The sequence below is a fragment of the Anthonomus grandis genome, chromosome 22 (genome assembly GCF_022605725.1).
Source record: "Anthonomus grandis grandis chromosome 22, icAntGran1.3, whole genome shotgun sequence".
NCBI classification, from domain to species: Eukaryota; Metazoa; Arthropoda; class Insecta; order Coleoptera; family Curculionidae; genus Anthonomus; species Anthonomus grandis.
In genome coordinates this window covers 36,635,984-36,658,539 of record NC_065567.1, presented here as the reverse complement: position 1 = coordinate 36,658,539, position 22,556 = coordinate 36,635,984, and the positions used below count along the sequence as shown (strand labels likewise).

General features: G+C 31.3%; 1 protein-coding gene across 2 annotated transcripts; it reads right to left on the bottom strand.

The window, feature by feature from the left end:
• Window positions 1–340: 340 nt before the first annotated feature.
• On the bottom strand, window positions 341–19,343 carry LOC126748885 (zinc finger MYM-type protein 3). Of its 2 annotated transcripts, none has more exons than XM_050458417.1 (12): window positions 19,323–19,343; window positions 13,097–13,242; window positions 12,843–12,998; window positions 8,520–9,720; window positions 7,849–8,145; window positions 3,492–3,715; window positions 3,180–3,396; window positions 2,807–3,123; window positions 1,774–2,232; window positions 941–1,079; window positions 787–886; window positions 341–736 (listed from the first exon to the last, which is right to left on the bottom strand). In XM_050458417.1, the coding sequence occupies exons 2-12, from the start codon at window positions 13,163–13,165 to the stop codon at window positions 562–564; spliced, it is 3,354 nt and encodes a 1,117-aa protein (XP_050314374.1). In that variant the 5' UTR covers window positions 13,166–13,242; window positions 19,323–19,343; the 3' UTR covers window positions 341–561. The 2 variants fall into 2 exon arrangements, with proteins under 2 accessions (XP_050314374.1, XP_050314373.1); XM_050458416.1 differs by lacking the exon at window positions 19,323–19,343 and adding an exon at window positions 16,966–18,632.
• Between the last annotated feature and the right edge of the window lie 3,213 nt (window positions 19,344–22,556).

Genomic DNA, 22,556 nt, shown 5'->3' with positions numbered 1-22,556 from the left:
AAGTCCGCACCTTTAGCTTATTAGTGAATGGACTAAATCTGGAGTAAGGATCATGTCGTAAGATTTTATAAAAGATCTTTCAGGGATACTCTGTATTAAGCGACTAAAAAAATATATGTGAAAAAAACTAGTCGAAATAATAGCCATTTGATTTACTCACTATATTTAAAAATAGATAAAAACAAAAACTTTGAAAGTCTTTTTGAAAAGAATTAACAAAAATACGGTTTTCGTCAAACCCGAAAAATAGTATAAAGTTGTCACTTTCAAAACGCTGTATAATAACCCTGCTTTTTTATGTACCAACATACAGCATCAACAAAAAAACACATTGCCTACATTCATTTTTAAAATACTTTTATATATAAAAGCAAATTATTGCATTATACATATTTATTATTCATTTCTAATTCATGTGTAATAAATGTATTCTGATACATTTAAATAAGAGAAAAATACAAAAGAAACGATCTTAAAACAATATACTTCTAGTACTATAGAATTGTATATACAAAATGACATATGTTCACACCCATAATAAAAAACATTGATACTGCCCATTTAACTTGTAAGTAGTGCCACGTTTATTTCTTTTACCATTTTTACACGATGCAGCATTTTTTCAAGTGCTTCTTTTGGTAAAGGCATTGTTGAGTACCATACAGGGCTGTCTGGCACACATGACCTTTCTGGTTGAAGATAAAATACGTCGTTCCTAGTTTTTACACTTTCAGGGCTAAAAAAAAAATTGTCAAATCGTAATTGCAAATACTGAAATAATAGTACCATTTTGATAAGTAAAACTCGTAGAGTTTGACAGGACATCTTAGCGGATTTTCTTCATTTTCCTGTTGTTCATAAACCTTCTTTTTCCTTTGGTTGTTTTCTAAAACATAAATTTAAGTAAGGCAGAGATATTTTTTAAGCAATGACCACTTACGCAATGCTGATTGGGGTGGATAAAACCTCAGCAATACATTTCTTGAACCCGGAACTTTACTGGCGCCTGGCTGGTTAGGATTTCTTTTCCAATGTTTCATAATATGCGAAAACGATAGCTGCATGTGTTCATCCACTGTCTGAAAAGAAAACAAACAAGTTGAGTAAAACTACAAATATTTTTACGACGAATATATTAAATTATTACTGCTAATGAGCAATGGAATTTTCTGAAATATTAACATTATTAAAAAAAAAACTTGATTGTAGTATTAAAGAAAGAATAGAATCGGTTGGATATGAGTAAACATTAACAAGCCAGAATTGAAATGGGATATTGACTGGCAAGACTTTTGATTGATTCTCACAAAAAAAAGTAAAATAATAAATTTGACAGAGTATATCTCTCATTTTTCTAAAACTTGTACTCATACATAAACGCATTATAAATAGGGTACGTAATCACTGCTAACGACCAAGTCACAAAACTAAATTCAAAATAGCCGTAAACCCTTGGGTTTTAATTTTTTACCTTAAATCCAGGAAAAATTAAAACAAAAAGTTTAATAAAACTAATTAATGTTTACTGGGTGGTCTACTTTCATGGTCATTAATATATAGAGCTAAATTGTATTCTTGTAAGTTAAAAAAATCATAAAAGGCTAAACCAATAGACTTACCCTGAATACTTCATAGGAGACACATGTAAGTTGCAAAGTCCGAAATAAATATTTAAATTTAGCCTGGTAAAGTTTTGGATAAGTCGGAAGGACAGAATATCTACTTTATATAATTTTGCCTGATAACATCTACATTAATATAGTTACAACTTACCGTCAAATTAAAGTGCTTAGTGTTAAAAAACATCAAAGTACTAAGCAAAACGTGGGGCGAATGAGCACCGAGCTGCTTGCTTTCCCAAAGATGTTCCTCCTCTACTCTTGTTACAATATAATGAGAATCATTGTATAGTACAGAAAATTTCTTTGCGACTTCGTCCAAACAATCCGTGAACTTTTCATAGTACGGATCACAAAATATGTTATCGATTCTACCGTTTTCAAAAAGATATTGTTGTATTCCCAAGCAGAGATAGTATATCGTATCGGGTGCATATTCTTGGCCATTGGGTTTTCGCACTTCTTTAACGAATAGGCATAGAGAATAATTTAACTCGTCGGCAGTCAGTTGAAGAATTTCTGTCTTAAATAGCTTAACTCGCCGAGATGATTTCTCAAGTTCTGCGTTCTTAGTAGTTACCCATTGCTTCCAGGCATTCACTCCAAAAGTATACTAGAAAAAAAAGTCCATATTTAAAAAGAGATCAAATCCGCTCTTGTAAACAAACAGTTTTTTTTTATAATAGTTAAATGGAACAATTACAGTTTAGATAGGTCCGATTAACGACGTTAGACTAACTTTTCTAACAATTAGTCATTGCATGCGAAGTGGTTATAAATCGCGGAAATCTGGAAAAAATAAGGGTATATTTGAATAGATTAGAGTTTTGGTAAATACACAATAGTGAGATTTAAGGTTATAACTATAATAATAATTACGAACTTTTTATTAAATTTTCTTTTTTCTATGCCGGGACATCAGTCATATATTCAGGAACTTCAGGAAAAAAAAACAAAAATTACAGAATTTTCGTTTGGATCAACTGAATTTGATTTCTTTAAGCAAGGTGAGTTCAATAGCGAGCAGAAAATAATCGCTATATAACATTCATTTTTGCAGCCGTCGCTAGAACTTGCTCTCTTGTTCTCTGGAATCTTACATCACCGTCAACAAGTTCTATAATATAACATTTATTTTCGTCCTAAAGCTACTACTATCACTATTACCAGCAACAAAATGTTCTTACCTTTAAACACATATTAGCATCGGGCTTTTCTTGAGGTTCGGCTGGAGGAGGAGGCGCAACTGGTTGAATAATCGGTATATCAGTTTGGTTATGTGATAACCTTCTACCTCTTTTTGACTGACCACCTCTAGGTGATCCGCGCATATTTCTCTTTCTGCCCCGTAATGCAGCCCTTTCCATAATTTGTTGATGTATTACTTGAGGGTCGTCGACATTCTCTTCTTGCGGATGAGTTTCCGCCGGATGCCCGCCTTGTGGGGCTGTAATTGTGTTTGCTGTCAATGCTCCCTCTAAGTCTACTGCAGGCTCGTCTAACTCTGAATAAAATATCATTAAACACTTATTTCTAAAGTATTATCAAACAATGTAATACCTGTTGCCATCTTTAGGGCCATTTGCAACATATCATCACCAAAGGTGTTATTAGTATCAACAGGTTCCGGACTATAAGAGCCTCCGTCATCTGCTGCTGTATCCTCCATGTCACTTTCGGAGTCGGTATGTTCTTCCTTTTTCTCTTCTGCCACCATTTCGGCCATCATAAGGAGTTCGGCTTCATAAGGGTCTGTAGGTATTTTTACTTGAATTTTCTGTGAAAAAAATGTGTATTTTTAAAAATATAACTATGAACCATACAAAATAACAAAAGCAATTAATTATTATTATGTAAATTTGTCTTTTTTACCTTTATTTCCTTTAAAATACCAGCAGCACTATTTCTTGAAGTAGGTATGAAAATAGGTACAGGAATAGGTAACGGAAATGGCACTGGAATAGGTACTGGGGCGGCAAACATATGACAAGGTGTTGGGACATAGATGGGAACTGGAACCGGCACCAAAATCTTCTTCAAATCTTCGAAACCTGTTTGACATGCAGCATCTTTTGTTTGGGGTAATGTTTGAAGACCTATACAAAAATTAAACTTTTGAATAAATTGAACCAGATAAAATACTTTATTAACAACTATTTAAACACGAAATATGTTAAATCCAAAAAAAATGATATCTCATTTAAAGAAATTACTTTTTTTTTAATCAAATTTACTTTTCTATGTTTCTGTTTATATATATTCTAATGAGGAGTTAAAATACTTTTAATTTAATATAGCAAATTCCTATACCTAAATAGCCGCGTTTTAGAAATAAATACTTATTTTCATAACATTTGTTAATTTTAAACATTTTTATTTTGTAAATTACTTAAGTACCCATGAAAATGTCACAATGGCTTAATAAATGACAGTGACACAGTCACGTCAAATTAACATATTAACATTGGGTTTTATAATCAACTTAATTAAGTCCAAAATAGAAGATAATAAGTACTCAAATGAGGTTTTGATCAGACTTTATTTTCCATGGACAATGTGATCAAATAATAGCAAGAACATGTAGAAAATGTAACGAAATGTATCCAGATCTACCATTAACGAATCAATGGAAGTTTGTAAGGTTACAAAATAATGTTAATTATGGCTCTAAATTAAAACCTGAATTAAATAAAACAAAGCCCGTTACCAATAAACAAAATAATATTATGAGTTTATTGACATATTTTACTGCATATCCATAAGCTTCAATTAGAAGTATTAAGAATGATACAGGTTTGTTTTATTATTCAATTCAAAAAATATTAGCCCATCATAAAATGCATCCATACAAGTTCACCAAAGTTCATGCTTTGAAACCACAAGACTATCACAGAAGGGTAGAATTCTGTGAAAACATTTTGATCCATATTGATGAAGACGCTGACTTTCTAAGAAAAATAATTTGAACCGACAAAGCAAAATTTTCCAGGGAATTTTCAATAGAAGAAATAAGGGTTTTCAAGAAAAATTTAGTTTTAATGTATTTTATCTTTTAAAAGATAATCAAGTAAAATTTTTAATTTATGACGAACCACTAAATTCTTCCAATTTTTTTGGAAATTTTAAGTAAATTTTAAGTAAATTTTAAATTTTAAATAAGTGTAAGAAATTTTTTGGAAAATCTGCCATTGTTGTTGGTTTCAACTTGACGGAACCCCGTTTCAGTGTGGAGACAGTGTAACAAGAGAACTGTACAACATGTTTGATGATAGATGGTTTAGGCGTATGGGATTGGCCGGCAGAATCGCCAGGTCTGACACCCCTTGATTTTTATTTGCGGGGAAATAAAGAAGGAATAAAGGAAAGTAGAGCAAAGTAAAAGTAAAGTACAGAAAAAGCTACGTCAGCGAGTTATGTTCGTGCTATTATTTGAGCTTATTGTTCATTGAAAATAAATAATCCCATCAAAACACTCCATTTGAGTAGTTAAAAATAGGGTTCCTTTTTTTAAAATTAAGTTTATTATAAAACATAATGGTAATACTATAATTAAAACTGTCACTGTCATAACTAAAAATATCAGTGTCACTTATTAAACCATTGTGATATTTTCATAGCGAACTTAGTAATTTACAGAATAAAAATGTTTAAAATTATAAAATTCCACGAAAATAAGTATTTATTTCTACAACGCGACTACTTAGGTATATAAATGTGTTCTATAAAATTAAAGGTATTTTAAATGTTATAATTTAATATAATAAAAATAAAATATAGGTTTCATTTAAAAAAATGAACTTTTCGCAATTTAGTAAATTCAAAATTTTAATTTAATTTTCGACGATCCTGTGTAATGCTGATTAAATTGAGGTTTGGGAAGTTAATCAAGATGGTCTTTTAAAGTGATATTTAAAATTTGAGCTTTTTAGGAACTTAAATCGCTAGAGATAGATATAGGAAATATGATTAAAAAAGACTCAAAACGAATCAGGGAATCAAAATATCTAAAAATATAGAGGGTCTTTTACATTAAAAAAATCACAGGTGTTTGGCCATTTTTCTATATTTTTTTTATGTATAAGCGGCAACGCTGCAGTGTTAAAAATATTTTAGACTGAGATTGTCTGTTACCATGGCTACCAAATTTTCAGAAAAATGCTATGTTCCGTTTTCCAGATACGGCTAACGTACCATCGGTCGTCAATAACCCCGTATATTACTAAAGATTTCTCTCAGTGTTACATGCATCTAATGTGGATTAACTTATTGAAGAATCAAGAGTCGAGATATCCAATGCCGGAATATATTAGTACGAATAAATATTTTTAAGGTTAAAACTTTTGCTGTAAATTATAGAGATTTTCGTGGTTTTAACAAGGATGCATTCTAAAGGGATTTTTTAGTTTTTATGCTTCTGATATTCAGATAACAGGCTTCATAACTAAAATAATAAATGAAACTATGAGAAAAAGTTTTGACCAAGTATAAGATAAACAGGATACCAGAAAATTGGGAAAATTATAGGCGGCTGAGAAATAGTATATTGTTAAAGAGCGAAAATTAAAAAAACTTTACCTTTAAACCATCTGCACATTGGTAATGTAAAAAATAATTAAAAAATCCTTAAAGAAATACATATTTACCCTAGGGATACGAATCACATCCATTGGATATTAGTAGTCCCAACGAAATAAATAACTATTTTATAAGTGCGGCGTCTTCTGACACTACGGAACTTACCACCCTCAATTTTTACAAGCAAAACAAAAAACACATGGATATCTATTTATTACATAAGGGAGTCAGACTCTTTATGCTAAATAACTACTTTTTTGATTTTATACCCATAATTTTACATCTAGTAGACAATTGCATGGAAACGGTTACATTCCTTACTACGTGAAAAAGCTCAGTTTTGTTACCGGTTCCTAAAATTTCCCAACCTTCTCAACTCAAAGATTTCAAGCAGATAAGCATCTCAAATTATATGGAATTTAGTAATCAGGCGTGTTGTTTAACAAAAAGCTACTTGTAGTATCGCGCACAATGCGTAAAATTAAATGGACAGTTAAGCTGTCGACTAATTAATAGTCACTAAGAAAGTCGTTGTGTGTCAAGGATCTATAGTCTCCATCTTTCTTTAGACTCTATACTTCTTAACTTCATGCTCATATGAGCTTTATTTCCTCAGACTTAGATGCCAATGATACGCAAATTTGTTTGTCATTTAGTTCGGAAAATAACGCCAATGCCAAGCTTTCTGAAGATTTTAGTTCCCTGGTAAAAGCCTCAAAAAAACGTACTGTAAGTTTAAGTCCTAAAAAATGTCAGATACTACTTTTTGGCCCAATGCCAGTTAGTGACCAATACAAACATAATATTAATATTGCTATTGAACAACAACTTGATTGCCCAATAAGTGCTAAAAATATTGAAGTAACTCTGCATGTAAATAAAGTCTTAAAAATTGCTACGCGATAGTTTGGTACTCTTACAATTTACATATTGTTATGTTTGCTATGGTGCATGCCTTTCTGAATACGATTCGAATACAAACTCAAAATTCAAATACCGATACAACTAATACAAAAATCGTGTGTCCATTTGATTGGTTGTATCAGAAAGTGTGATAGGGGTGTAAGTACAAAACTGAGAGAAATCCTTTACATTGTTTGATGTTATATCATAAAATTATTCTTAACAAATCGCCGAGCTATTTGTACCAAAAAATTATGTTTAGGTACGATGCACATAATTACAGCATAAATATATGATCACCCCTCTGTTACATAAAACTGCTTTTTTTGAAAGATCATGGCTTTATATAATACAATACCTAATCTATTTAAAACATTACCTTCATTAAAATTTCAAGCGAAATTACCGAACATTATTTTGGATTGATTTTTAGATTGTCCATTCATGGTATCATTATTTATCTATTTGTTAAATTGTAGGCATTAGTTATTGAAATACGTTGTCAATCACTCTAGGGTAAAGATAGGCAGCCTAGCTTCAACTTCACATTTTCTAAGCTTTAGTTTCAGTTTTAATAAAGTATTATTATTATTATGATTATTATTAATGGATAAATTCATTAATTTGTATTTTTTTCATAAAAAAGTACAAAAAGCTTCACTCTATCTTAGACCTTGAACCGTATTAATAATATATCTCTTCTTAATGTCAACCAGCTGAAACTCACTAACAACATTTATAATATTATTACCTTTCTCGGCTTTTCTTGGTTGACACATAACAGCAATGTTCCTCTGATCAGGTTGAGGTTTTTCTTTAACGATAAAATGATGCTTTGTTTGTATCTGCACTGGTAAGTCTAAATTCTGAAGGGTTTGCAATGGTACCGCTGTACTACTCTGTTGAATAGTTTGCGTTGTTGCTTTTGATCTTGTTAGCCTGGTTGTTGCAATTGGTGTTAAACCAGGAGGAATTGTGCCATTTGTGCTAGCTAAGCTTTGAACATTTGTTATTACAGGCAACTGATTCAAGTTTTCAGTTGACGTACCTAAAACAAAGTGTAAAAGAAATGCTATATAAATTCTCATTCAATAAAAAACATAAAAAATCCAAACAGATTAAGTAAATTGAATGAATTTTTTACCAAGTAATAATTTAAAATATTTTGCGATTATCTTGCCTGTATTCGGTTCAAAAAAATGCTTTAATGTGCCTAAAAACATTCTTTCCACATTGTAAACATTTTTAAGAGATCAATTTCCTCTGTCAAACAACGCTCTGATCTGATTTTATGATTTAGAATTCCGGATTCACATTTTGTTCCTTAAATTTACAATAATGGGCTAAGTTATAATAGCGGCTTTAAATAATGATCCTGACCCTTTTATGAGTAAAAATATATTGATTGTAGAACAAACTTACCACTTTCAACCACATTTGCTCCTCTTTTAGTTTTCTGAGGGCCGCTAGCTGGAAAAGGTTCACTATCAAAAGACACCTGTTTAGGATATTGATTTTGAAAGTTCATAACACAACCATATGAACAGAAATTCCTTAATGTACCATCTGACATAGTCAAGTGATATGCTGAGCTAGATTGCTTTTTACAGTAGTTACAGGGCTGACTTTTAGCATTTACGACATTTAAAGATAATTGATACATATTAAGGCAGTTGATGCTACACATGTTAATAACTGGAGCAGCTTTGGAATATTTTTTGATCATGTCAAAGTTGTATTTTTTCACCTTGCACCAACTACATGGAACAATTTTTCTGTGTGCTATAATATAAATATTTTCACAGCTATTCGAACAAAAACTATATTGTACGTTATCATAGTACATTGTGTGTTGTTCAAGTACGGATTTGCTGAAATTGCGCCTGCACATAGCACATTTTCCTGGCTGTATTTTATTCACAAAGGCAAATGCTACAAAACATGGTTCGCCGCAAAAATATTGATTTTCACCATCGTGATCAAATTCCATAGTGATGCTTTTCTCACCCTTGCATACGGAACACACTGTACCTTCTTTGACAACCGGTGGTTTATCTTTTGTCATAATGTCGTACTTATCCATGCATAATTTTGAACAAAAGTCCTTGAACTGGCCCTTTTCACCTACTGGCGCTAGAAAACCTTGTGGCCCATTAGACATGTCCTGTTGACAATATGAACAAACTTTAAGACCATTTTTGTATTGCTCAAGACAACTACCACTACAAAACTGCCTTATATCATTCCCGAATCGTACACAGTACTTGCCAAGCGACGCCGACTTTACATCTCCATTGCAACTTGAACATTTTGATCCAATCATCTTTTGGTACTTTGATAAACAAAATTCATTACAAAAATCCATTATTTCCCAAGTCAAATTTACATCAATGTCATCGGTAACTTTACTACAAGATGCACACTTTCTCACAAAGGCTAAAGGTACAGGTTCCTTAGGGCGCCCTTCTGTAAAATTTTTAACTCTCAATCCTGCTGTCGATTCATCCGTCACTACTGTCACTTTCACTAAAGAATCAGCTTTGAACAAAGTAAGGCAAGTGTCATTACATATGAATATCACCTTGTCGTCTTTGTTTGAGAAGCGAAACTTGACTTGAGTTGTCTGAAATAGCAGAAATAATATAGAAAATGACATGCCTAGTAAAATAAATTATATATATTTCTTATAGATAATACAAGAGTGCGCTCCCAGATCTTCAGAATATTAAAATATAATTTTATACAATCTTATAAATAAGAAATCGGAACTTACTTAACTTTTGATGCTGCACTTAATATTTTTACAAAATCTACAGGCTTATTTGAAATAAAGAACTCAAGAATGTTAAAATGTTTTATATCATTTAAATAAGAACTCATAATATTAAGAACTTTCATTATTTTTCTGGGTTCTAGAAAAAAAAAGTCTATTGGGCATGGGTAGATATTACATTTAGAATCCTTAATGGAAAGGGGAAGTTAAGTCTATATAATTTTGGTGTTAAGATATAGACTACAATTTTTTTGGACGAAGGTCTCATTACACGTTGAAACGTAATCTTTAAGCCATGAGGTTAAAATAATCCACAATATTTTGTCCTTCACACTCAGCGTAAGGAGACCTATCCGAGAAATAGCTGTTTCAGACAAAAGAGGTACAGTTTGCCGATTGTAGCTATCCTCTGAAGAAAAAATATGCAGTGGATAAATACCACCCTCTTTTCATCAGATAAGGAGTGTACCACTTTACACACACGATGGTTTTCTATCTCGGTCGCACAATGACTTTCTCACTTATTCGCGTATCTCGGAGGCTAAGCTACGATCAGCAAGCAGTACAACAAAACGTATTACGGTAATTTCGGGGTAAAAATCAATAATTTTAAATAAAATTTAGGCATCCTACTCTGGAATCCTCATATTTATCAAGAAATACTTTAAAAGAGTTACCAAACAGAACAACTGACCGGAAATAAAAAGATAGAAAAGATTTAGGAAGGGGTTAAGTGGGAGTGAACTTCCATAGTAAACTTTCTTATTTTATTACAAAGTGATTCTCCAGGAACTGCTTTGATAAAAAAAAATTTAAAATTTAGCAGCATCAATAGAGGACACATAACTAAAATATTTGTACAATTTTAAATGAAATGCATTGAAATGAAACACCCGATATATTATTACATTCACATATATTCATACTTTACTACTTCCTTGAATAACCGGAAATGTCAAAACTATCAAAATATTTTTGTTGTGTGTTCCCCCAATAACCCTGCTATGTTGCCAAATTCTTTATAATCATCAATGCAGTCCCATAGATAGCTATATATTATGCACCATTTTTCAACAGTAATAACAATAAGGGCATTTATTATTATTAGTTCAGGCTTGCATTATCAGTTTCCAGTTTCCCAAATTTAATAGAGTTTATAGGATATTGTTAAACTGGTAATTAAAATAACCAGTATAATATGGTACAGAGGTATTTTGGTGTCCTTAAATTAATCTTAATTTGAAATACAAAAAAGAGCCATCTGTAGATGGTAAAAATGTAAATATCACTTTCAAATATCAAATAGCTTCTAATTAAGGTGATATAATCTATCATTCATACCATAACGGAAACGTGTATCAGAATAAGTAAACAAAACCATTATTTCTTATCAGTTATAAATGCTTTACAATAAAAGATCTTTTACAGTAGACAAAAGTAAATGAACAAACATTTTTAAATAACTTTGAATCAATCTCTATTAATTTTGATTATCTGAACAGTTTAAAATGGTTTCAAATTAAGTTATGTTTTCAGGCTCCAAATTATAAAATATAATAAAGTTGTATGTAAAACCTGCATTAAAATTAACTGACAGCACAAGTTGTTTTTAGATCATTTTAAATATATTCTACCCTTTAATATGTAAACAGTTGTGGTTCTTTTCTTCAAATGCTATTATTTTCTTATCAATCATTCAATGTTTATATACCTGTTTTTTTGCATGCAAATTCAAAGGCTTTTAGATTTTCTTGTTAATGTCAGATGATTATAAGAAGTCGAATTTTGCATATTTATTGCTCCTAGGGAATTTCAGTCAACAGATGGAAAATTTTATCAAAAATGTATTTTCAATATTTTGAGTCCTGTGGGTACAGTTTATTTAATGCATTATAATGTCTAATTTTTTTTATAAATTTGACTAGAGAGAATATCTCAATTTCAAATTCTTGACACTATATATTTTGTCGAGGCTAGATTATAAAACTCGTTATTTCATAAAACTCCTAGTCGTTTTATAAATGGCAGCCCCATTGTCAAATATTAATTATCGAATATTTTCCTATTTGGCTAGCCATTTTATAAGACGACTAGGCGTTTCATAAAACGACGCTGACTACTCGGCCAGATTATCAAACGCAACATTCAGTATACAACTTGAGGAAATCGATATGTCACGAGGAAAGCGATATTATCGTAAATAATATTCCAAATGAGTCAGAATCAGATCTCTTTAAAATTGATGATATACCAGTTGTCTTGCAGGATATTGCTATGAGAGAAGAAGGTAATATTAATGGGCATCAAAGTATTTTTAAAGCGGGAGTAATGGATCAGGATAATGTCAAAGAGAATGTTAATTTTATGGATAGTAATATTATTTCACAGACAACAGATGAAACATTTTCAAGTTTTTTGGATAATGGGTCAACTTCAGGGTCAATGATTATCAACTATTTAACAGAAAATGTTTTTAATAAAGCATATCCTGTGGCCAATACAATTGGTCAAAAACGTGCAACTAATCAAATGGATCAAATAGATCCATAAAATAAAGCATATTAAAATAATTTCTTTTAACTGTCTTAAAGGTACAAAGAAATTTTTTAATACCTGCTTAATCCTGCCAAATATGTATGTATGATATCAATAATTTTATAAAATACTTTTAAATATAATTCGTATTTTACAAAACGACAGGTACATCATCCGCAAGAATGTTAAATGAAAAAAAAATTACCGTTTGACAATCTGACTACTGAATAGTCACAGTCGTTTTATAAAATGCCTGTTTTTTGTAAAATGGCTAGCCAGATAACAAAATAATAATTAGTTGAATGAAAAATTTGATAATCTAGCCGCCGTTTAGAAAACGACGGGTTTTATAATTTGGCTACGACCTATTCCTTAACATTAGAAAAGCATGAGCATAATAGGCCAATTATGTTAAATTTTGCTTATTTTAATTTTACCTCTTTGCACTGGCAGCATTCTTGTTCAAGGTCTTCTTCATATTTATATACTTTTATTTCTTCTTCAGGTGACATTTCAGATCCTGTTCCATCTGGTTGGGTTTTGTCTGAAATATCTTTTAAAGTTGGTAGTGATGCTGCTGCTTCCTTTTCAGCCTATAATAAAATACATCAAAAATAAATAATGCCATATCCAACCACTGTTATAAAAATGAGGGCTGTCAAGGTTTTTTGTATAATAAATAGTAACTCACCTCTGTAATTTCCCTTTCACTATCTGGAATAATTGTGATAGCTTCATCAGATCCTTGAGTATCGCGCATCTGACTATTGTCAATAGAATCTAACTCTTCTGTGATTGATGAAGCCTCAGTTGAAGCTATTGGATCCTGTTCTGAAGCTGGAAGAAAGTCCATAAAAGATGCAATTATTTTGATAAAAATACAAAGCCGAAATAAGCCATGATATCAAAAGATATTTTCAACTAAACTATGACCCAACCAAGTTCATGTTTCAAACCAAAATACAACTCAATAAATAATCTCTTAATGTCCGTTGTAAAATGTTTGAGGGAAGGAGACATTTCCTTGGAAAAGATGAGTACAGATTTTGATACTCTTATAATTATTATATGAGAGATAAGTTTCCATTTTTTGTCTGATTTTTAAGTAAAACTTAGATAAGGTAAGTAATACTTATAAAAGGGGAATTTAGATTTAAAAAAAGAAAGCAGACTCATTTTATACAGTAAATCTCAGTACTCTTGAGACTTGACAAGCCTACAAAGCTTCAAATGAAGTAAGGCTGTACTAAGCTTCAAGTAATAAAATATATCATGTAATAAAATATATCTATCATAAAATTTGAAATTTGAAATTTAAAGTGAATTTGGAATTTTTTAGTTTTTAGGATGCTTGTACACAAGATTTTGTTGTCTTACGTAATATAGCACATTTTCTTTCTTTCTTCTTTCTATCAAGATGGGGGATTATCATACTTGAATAAACTAGTAACTAGGTTCTAAAATTAATTTTAAAAAAGCCAGATAGATTGAAAAGTGGATAATATAAATACACCACCGAACAAAAGTAAAGAAGCTTTTACAAAATAAGTTTTATTTAAATATGCTGAGAATAATGCAGTTCTTGACATATTGAAAATTAACAATATTAAAAAAAAATTTATGTCAGTAAAGTAGGTAACAAACTATATAACAAAAACCAAAGATTTTCTTTAAATAAACTAAATACTCTAGAGACAAAAGTAGAGAAACACTATTTTTTTACTAAATATTTAAACAAAATACTCATTTCTAAAGTTTCATAATGGTTTCTGCTCCACATTTCCAGGATTAAGGCAAAACTTTTATTGCTGATCTGATGTTGTCTTATATAGCAGTCTAGTTCCTCCCAGAGGTTTTCAATAGGGTTAAGATCAGGACTATGTTCAGGAAAGTCCATAATCCTAATGTTTTCTGGTAAAAACCATTCTTGAATTATCTTTGATTTTAGGGTCGTCATCCTGCTGATATATTCAGATTAATGGTAAATTATCCTCAGCAAATGGTAGCATTACATTTTTTAGAATATGTAAATACACAAATCGATCCATAATACCCTAAATAACATGTAATGGTCCTATACCATACCCAGAAAAGCAGCCCCATATCATGCGGAATCCACCACCATGCTTTACAGTAGGCTTGGTATACTTTGAGTGAAATCTTTTGCCTTCTGGGCAATGTACCTACAATATTCCATCAAACCGAAATAAATTCCACTTCATTTCATCAGTAACAAGAACTTTTTTCAGTCATTGGTTGTCAAATATTTATTCGCAAAGTTGAGTTGGGCCTTCTGGTTCTTTCTGCAGATTGGTGGTTTTTTCGGGGCTTTTCTAATAAATAATCCTGCTTGCCTTAGATGTCTTTGTTTAACAGCAGGCAATTCACTTAAAATTTTATTTGCCGATTTGTGGGGATCACACTGTGCAATTTTTTTATCATCATTTCATTTTGATTTTTTTCACAGACGTCTACTTTTTTTTAATGCTTATTAAGGAATTTCGTGTTTTAAAATTATAAATTGTCTTGCTTACAACAGACTTATGCAAACTAAGCATTTTGTTTATGTCCACTTGTCGTACACCACTCATGTGTGTATTTGTGTACGATATCTTCCGACAAATATCTTCCGCGAGTCATATTAAAAAAAACACTATTAACAAATGTCACGTAAAGTAAAATAACACTTAATTTGGTTAATTCTTTCCTGAGTTTCTCTATTTATGCCCAACCTAAAATATTTGGATTCATCCTATAAATAAAAGACTGATAATAAGAATGTGGAAAGTGATGGAAAAAAACGCCGTTGTTAAGAGCGGCAATATTTTTAGAAAGTAGTATTTTAACTACTGAAGCTTTTTAAAATATAAGGAATTTTAAAAAGTTTTTCTACTGTCTGATAATTTTTTTTTCTATTAGGACTATAATTGAGAAAAATTTATGAACTTATCAAATGCTCTTGATATATTACATTCACCTTATGCTTCTGCTGCTAAACTTTCAAAACAAATATTTTGCCATTTAGAAGGGATCTTAGGCTCTTTAATGTCCACATTAACTCTTTTAAAAATATGAGAAATTCCTGGGGAGGACCTACTACTAGCAGAGTTTTAAAAGTAATTTTATAAAACTTTTTCAGGAAACTCATCTGGTTATTGCATTTAAAATCACTACCACTAAGCATTCCTTGTCTGGATTTATCTATTTTGCATAAATTCAGGAAAAGTTAAGATATAACATCTGTTACTGAGGGTAGACAAAACTTAATGAAATCTGTGTACTGCAAAAATAAGCTGTTAGGGAGATTGTTGTGTAAGCAGTAAAGATCACCGCATAGCTCTCTGTGGAAAAGGGAAAAATGTTAAGTCTGTATAGAATATCTTAGAAACAGTTACTCTTATCCCCAAAAATTCTGTTCACATATCCCAGCACTAATAAAGCTTTCATGTAGGTTTTTTATTAGCAACAGCAAAATTTCAAAAAATCTACACCATTAATCCATAATATTAAATATACAAATCAATCAAACAAAATCATTTATTTCCATTGACATCATAACAATGTATAGGAATTGTCAATAAAAAACTACAATGCTAATAAAAATAGTATAAAATTACAAGATATGAAAGGAAACAAATTTAACGAAATTTAGTCAATAAAGCTACAGTTAAAGAACTCTGTCAATGAGTAAAAAGGAGCCAGCTAACATGACCCTAAGAGCTTTCTTAAAAGTTGGAAAAGTCTTAGCTCTCTTTATGGGAGATGATTACAAATTTTGAGAAATTTAATTTCCAGACCATCCTGTACCTGCGACAACCGGGTAAAAGGGATGTATAATTTATCTGCATATTGAGTTTTATGAGAGCTTTTGATTTATTAGCACTCTCCCAATACTGGAGGAATCACATAGGATAGAGTGGAATGCACTGAGGCATAATAAAAGCAGAGAGCTTACTCCTCTCTAATGAGTTAGCGAGGAGGAATAAGGAGAATAGCTCAAATCGGAATGAAAACAACAATCGGTTTTCAAACTTTTCAAACAAAGACCATTTTTCTGGCACCACCCCGCAATAACAGCTATACACTTGGTGGCTTTTGAGTGGACTGACAGTCAGTACCCGAGACAACTGCTGATGTTATGTAACTGTCATTAACCAGGAGAGGCAAGTCATTAATAAAAAGTAAAAACAAAATGGGCCCAAGTGATGACCAGTTGCCCAATCAGATATGGTCACTTGACCACTAACTTTCAATTTAAAGGAATACAAAATTGGATTCCTTCTGTTATCTTACAGAAATATGGTGAATAAGTTTTCATCTTTATTAAATACCTTAAAATACAAAAATTATAATTTGATCTTACTATTTTCAATTAAATGCACTCAGAATTATTATTGTCAATTATCTATTGGTATATAATATTTGATAATCTTTTGGTATATAATATTAAGTTGAGATTTTTTTTTTTAAAGAATTCCCTATACTTTACTGAAATTTAGATACTTGGCAACAGGGATAACTACTATTAATTTATTAGTATAAGAATGTTACTGTTATTACCTTTTGTAGTAGAAGAAACTTCAGATGAGACCTTATCACTTTGTTTATCATTTGCGTTATCATCGAAATTAACTTGAGCAAACTCTATGCCTGTCTCTTTTTCTGTCTCTATGTGTATAGTAGATTCTGTATTAGCAGGACTTTTTGACCTTGGGATATCTTTCTGATTTGGCAAACTTTTTGAGATTTTTTCAGCTTCAGGACTTATTAAACTAATTTTTTCAGCTTCTTCGACACTCACTTCCTCAGTTGCATTGGATGTTGATGGTAACTCATCAATATTTTGTGTATTTTGTCTAGTATTGTCATTTGGCAATGGAGATGACAGAGGCTTTTCAAATTCACATGTAGTTTCAGATGTACTGTCTACATCCTTATTATTAGGAACATCCTCATCAATATTGGTTATGTCACTTGTTTCATTTATAGTGTGCCCAGTGGCTTCACTCACAATAACTTCACTTGGTTTTTCTGTAGTTTCATTTCTTAAATGTTCCCTATCCAGTGATTCAGATTCTAGAACTTCTCGGTCTATTGATAAATCTTCCATTATTGATCTCACAGGGTTATTTGTTTGATTATCATCTAATTGTATATTTACAGGGAAATCAGTAGAAGTATTGTTTGATTTTTTTTCAGCATTTTTGAGTTGATCATTTTCTGTTTGTGCTAAAGGTGGGGAACTGGTAGATTGGATTGTATCTGTTTGTTTTAATGACTGTATATTTATGTCCAGATCTATATTACACAGGGAATCACTTTCTGTACTCACTTCACTTATACTACAAAAACTGTTCCTTACAGGCTCAACTAATGAAAGAGAAAGAGATTCTGTTACTTTATCGCCAGGCTGACAAACTTCCTTTTCATTTTCAATATCCTGCTGTACCAAAGAGAACTTTGGATCTGTCACATTTTCTGTGCTATTCTCTGATATTTCTTCTCCAACCTTAGTAGTGGATTCAGCCTCATTATACATTAAACTTTTCAACTGAACTTCACTATCAACTTTATCAGAGAGTTCTTCTCTTGGTTCTGGTTCACCATTGGGACACTGAAATATACTATGAAAACTGTTAACATTGGATCTTGGTTCTGAGTCAGTAAGACTATGGGCACTTTTAACTACCAAGGGATTTTCTTCAGCATCATTACCAATGGAAACAGGGGTTGGCTTTTCTGCTATAGTGTCTAAGCTTTCTATGTCCATCCTGGCAATTTCCAACACTTTATTTTGATAATGCAAAAAATCACTTTAGAACCTTCATTATTTGTCTGTACATATTTATTAGGCAAATAACGGCAAAAGTAAACATAATTCTGCAACTATCAAAAATAGAAAGATTTCCAAAAGGTCCTTGTTTTGTATCCTAAACCCCGGCTTTTTCGGGTTGTTTGGTTAAAGATTTAAATTAGACAACACAAAAACACTTTTCAATTGTGGAACTGAAGGAACTGTAACTATAGAACACACAGTTAGCTCGGCGTAATCACTTTTTAAACCAAACAGAGTCTTAAAGGTAATTTAGTGGGTTGAATATCACTGAAATCGGCTCATACAGTGTAAATATACAAAATTTTCTGTTGGGTTCCAAGCTATCAAGCTAAAAGCTAACATAATGGTGGAAAAAGCACTACATGTTTTGTTGTTGCCAACCTTAAAAATTATTTAAAAAAATATAATATAAAGGCGTCATTATGCCACATACGTCATTTGTCAACTTGTCACTCCAAGAAGGAAAAACCCTTTTGAAGTTTTCCTCAGTTATGATTGGATGAAATTATAAATGATTATGCGCTGATTTTTCTTTTAGGAGTGGAAAAATTGCCTTAATACAATAAAAAATGTCACAAGATCAGGTTACAGGTCAGGCTTAAACCACGCTTAGCATTTATCAAATTTTATTTTGAAGTTTGTGTGCCTGACAATTGACATTGACAGTATTGATAGACCACGTGACTATGCACGTGTAAATTATTGGTGCTTCATTTTCCTCAATAATTGCGCCTATATGCTAATAATAAATCTTCAAATTAAATGTTAAAAGATTGGTAGTAACTAAATCTTTTATTTACTATGATGATCACGGATTTCCTTATTGTTAAAAACGGATCCTTTTATTGCGCATGACACTAGGCATTTGACATTGACGTGTCCGAACCTAACCTTGCTCTTGAAGTGTACTATTTTCCAATTCCATTTTTTGGCATTTATCTTTAAAATATCAAAATATATTGTGCAGAAATTTAAAGTTTCATCTGGCAAATTCATACTCCACAATTGTGAGTTCCAAAGCGTGTCAATTTTTGAAAACTACCTAAAAATAATAATATAGAAGCGTCATTATGCCACCTACCTCATTTGTCTTTTTATTAAAATATTTTCTTTACACAAATTATATGTCACCAGAGTAATAAAATATACAATGTTCATCAATTTTATCTTTATATTTATTTTCCTACTGTTGACACTTTTGACGTTGACAATGTTGACATATTGCGCATAGCAAATTAATCCGCTTCTTAGTAATTATTTGTACCAAATTTTGCATCAATGCCAAATAATCAATACGAACATTGAAAGACTGACAAAACTTAGTATAATTAATAACTTGTCTTTCCTATGAGGATCTAGATACTACATAGATGTAAAACATATATCTCCTCACTGCGCATCATACTGAGTAATTTAACATTAACATGTCACGCAACGTTGCCACATTGATCCTATGTACTACAACCATGTAACCTACAAATTCAATACTAGAAATAATGATCCCATAAGCAGTGTGGCAAAAATGTCAAAGCCAAGAAAGAGACAAAGCAATATAATTATGTAAATTTGGCACGTCTACCTTACAGTGGAAAACTCGCCAAGGCGCATGAGTGGATATTCTGATATAGCGCTCCATCATATATGTATAAATACAGTATATAAATATATATAATAGTAATTTATACATATATGGGCTCCATCATCCGAAATTACATCCCATTTGAACCATGCGCAAATCCCCTCATTCTACTGTGAGATTGACTTATGCGTTATAACATAATCTTTTAATATACCTCCGTATAATCTGGTTTTAGTTCCCTCGCGAAATTACCAGTATTGAGTTTATTACACCTTTTTTTTCTATTTATCTTAGTAGTTTCCTATTGTTAGGTAGCAGAAATTCTGTTTTGACTGCACTATCGGGCGTATTTAGCCTCAGCAGAGGTGCTTCCATCTCGAAATAGCCCCATGAAATTCGATTCGCCAAAGCGAATTTCTGACTTCTGGCGGCGGCCATCTTAAGGTGATTTGACAGTAGGGTTGTGATAGTGACATTCTTGACGTTGACAATTTTTTAATTCCAGGAATTTGTGCTTTTTATTTTTGGTTTCGGGATGGCCCATAGAGAAATGAATATTAAACATTAAACATACTTTTAATTACTCTATGGGATGGCCTCGTCGCACAATGGAATATTCCATGGATCTCGCTAATATAAATTATAAAAATAATTTTGGTTAAAAACTATTATTTGCCTATAAACATATTCCTCCATTCTGCCAAAGTCTTTATAGGTATTCCAACTGAAATATATAGACTGATACTACCATTGGACCAAAATATACATTTTTTACTCATTGGATTTTCTTATCAGTGTCCAAGGAATAACAATGAGATTTTAAATTAGTATAATTTGTTTAAATTTGAGTAGCATAAAGTTATCTCTCCTATATTGATCTTTAAGTGAACTTAAGAATTGTAATGTGTCTTTAAATACAGGGTAAGTATAATTCTGTAAAAAAAATACTGGTATTTCTTTATAATTATGGATATATTGTACTTTAAAGTTGACCCTACAAAAGATGTATTTTCCATTTTTTTCCCAAAATTAAAAAGTTTTACATTTTCAAGATGCCCCAAGATTGGTTTTTATTTATTTTGTGTATGATGCAGTAGTAATTACTATAATGGAAAATAATAAAAAGATTTGCTTTCTGCTACCTTCGAAAGATGAGTGATTTTTTTAGAATCAATGACCCTATCAAGAAGAGAATTGTTTAAATTATTCTTTTCAAATACATGAAAAACCTGGAAGCCACAAATAACACTGTTTTGGCATATGTTATGGACAGAAATAGTTTGGATAATGATAATGCTAATTTCTCAACATGTAAAAAATGTATAAGCAAGCTTTCTTGCAAGATGAAAGAATCCAATAGAACCCTTATTTGTTTTGAAGCTACTGTGGTTGGATGGACAAATTTTGTTTTTAACAAATATAATTCTGGCAATGTAGGCCGACCTTTAAAACAGTTTGCAGAGGCCTTCCAGTAGACCAAACATTTGAAATGTTAGTTCAATATTACATAGTCACTCACTGAAGAACTTTTATTTACAGCTAACACTAGCTTGTACAAAACTGGGCATAGAGATTCTGCTTCACTAGTGAAGAAAAGCAACTTGCTACTCTGACAAAAGCCAAATAAATATTTCTGAAACATGTGCTAAAATAAAACTTCAAAAGTTTTTTGAAGATAGTAGTTAAGTTTCAAAGAATTTACCATCTTGTATAAATAGGGTTGCGAGCAACTAAATGTATAAACAGAAGTACAGCAAAGAAAGTAACCAAACCCAAAAGCTGACACATTTTTATTTGCTGTTTATCTAGTGCCATTAAGATTATAAAGTAGAAATATCTATTTATGCAACAACCTATGTTCAGCATCCACCAAATTTTACCATCCTATAAAGTTAATGTGTGCTATTGCTGGTGCTACCCCAAAAGATATGAATAATATCAAACAAATTTTAAAACATATTGTAAATAAAGACTATTTAGAATTTTAAATGTCCACCTTAAATGCATGGATTAGATGTTGTGACCTGTTTTGTCCACATTTCATATTGTTGTGAGGTCCAAAAATGGCAAATTTGTGAAAAAATGATAAAGATATTCAGCCATCATAAGGAACTAGCTAAGAAAGCACATGGGGCTACTAGTAGATATTCCGAAACCCAGATTTGGTACCACAAATTGTGGTGATACTGCCAGGCGTTTCTTTCAACAGCCTTCTCTTGCAGCATCAATTACTGGCATTGACAAAAATTTAATTTACAGATTCTCTGTAATTTTGAAAACACTTTCTTTTGGCTATACCATACATGTTAAAAAAATTAGAGAATATGCAAGAGAGACTGCTGACAGATATATGTAATTATACTTATGGTATGTAGCCTTCTAGTGTCCATAAAATATTAATTTATCATAAAAAGTGTCTGGTGTTCCAGTGGGTATACTCTCTGAGAAAGCAATTGAATCGAGAAATAAGGACTAAGAGAATATAATACTAGAAAAATGTCCCAAGATATGATAGAAGACTTAATGTACTTTTCCTAGTTATTGAAATTTTGACCAAAGAACCTTTTGATAAAAATTTCATTAACTTGTTAATGGAACCCACTAACCCTTTAGCTAGCAATGGTCTTAATATTTGAGGTAGAAACACTGAAATTTCTAGCTGTTTGGCCCTTCTGTTTCAGATTGTGATTAAATTGCCGAGTTTAATGTTTTACATAAATTAATTATTTGTTTTAG

Coding starts and splice junctions, on each gene's coding strand:
- LOC126748885 (XM_050458416.1), bottom strand. CDS start 18,175: ATGGACATAGAAAGCTTAGACACTATAGCAGAAAAGCCAACCCCTGTT. Junction 9,721..12,842: donor AATGCTGCCAGTGCAAAGAG/GTAAAATTAAAA, acceptor CTGCTATTTCAG/ACAACTCAAGTCAAGTTTCG. Junction 3,124..3,179: donor GGCCCTAAAGATGGCAACAG/GTATTACATTGT, acceptor TATTTTATTCAG/AGTTAGACGAGCCTGCAGTA.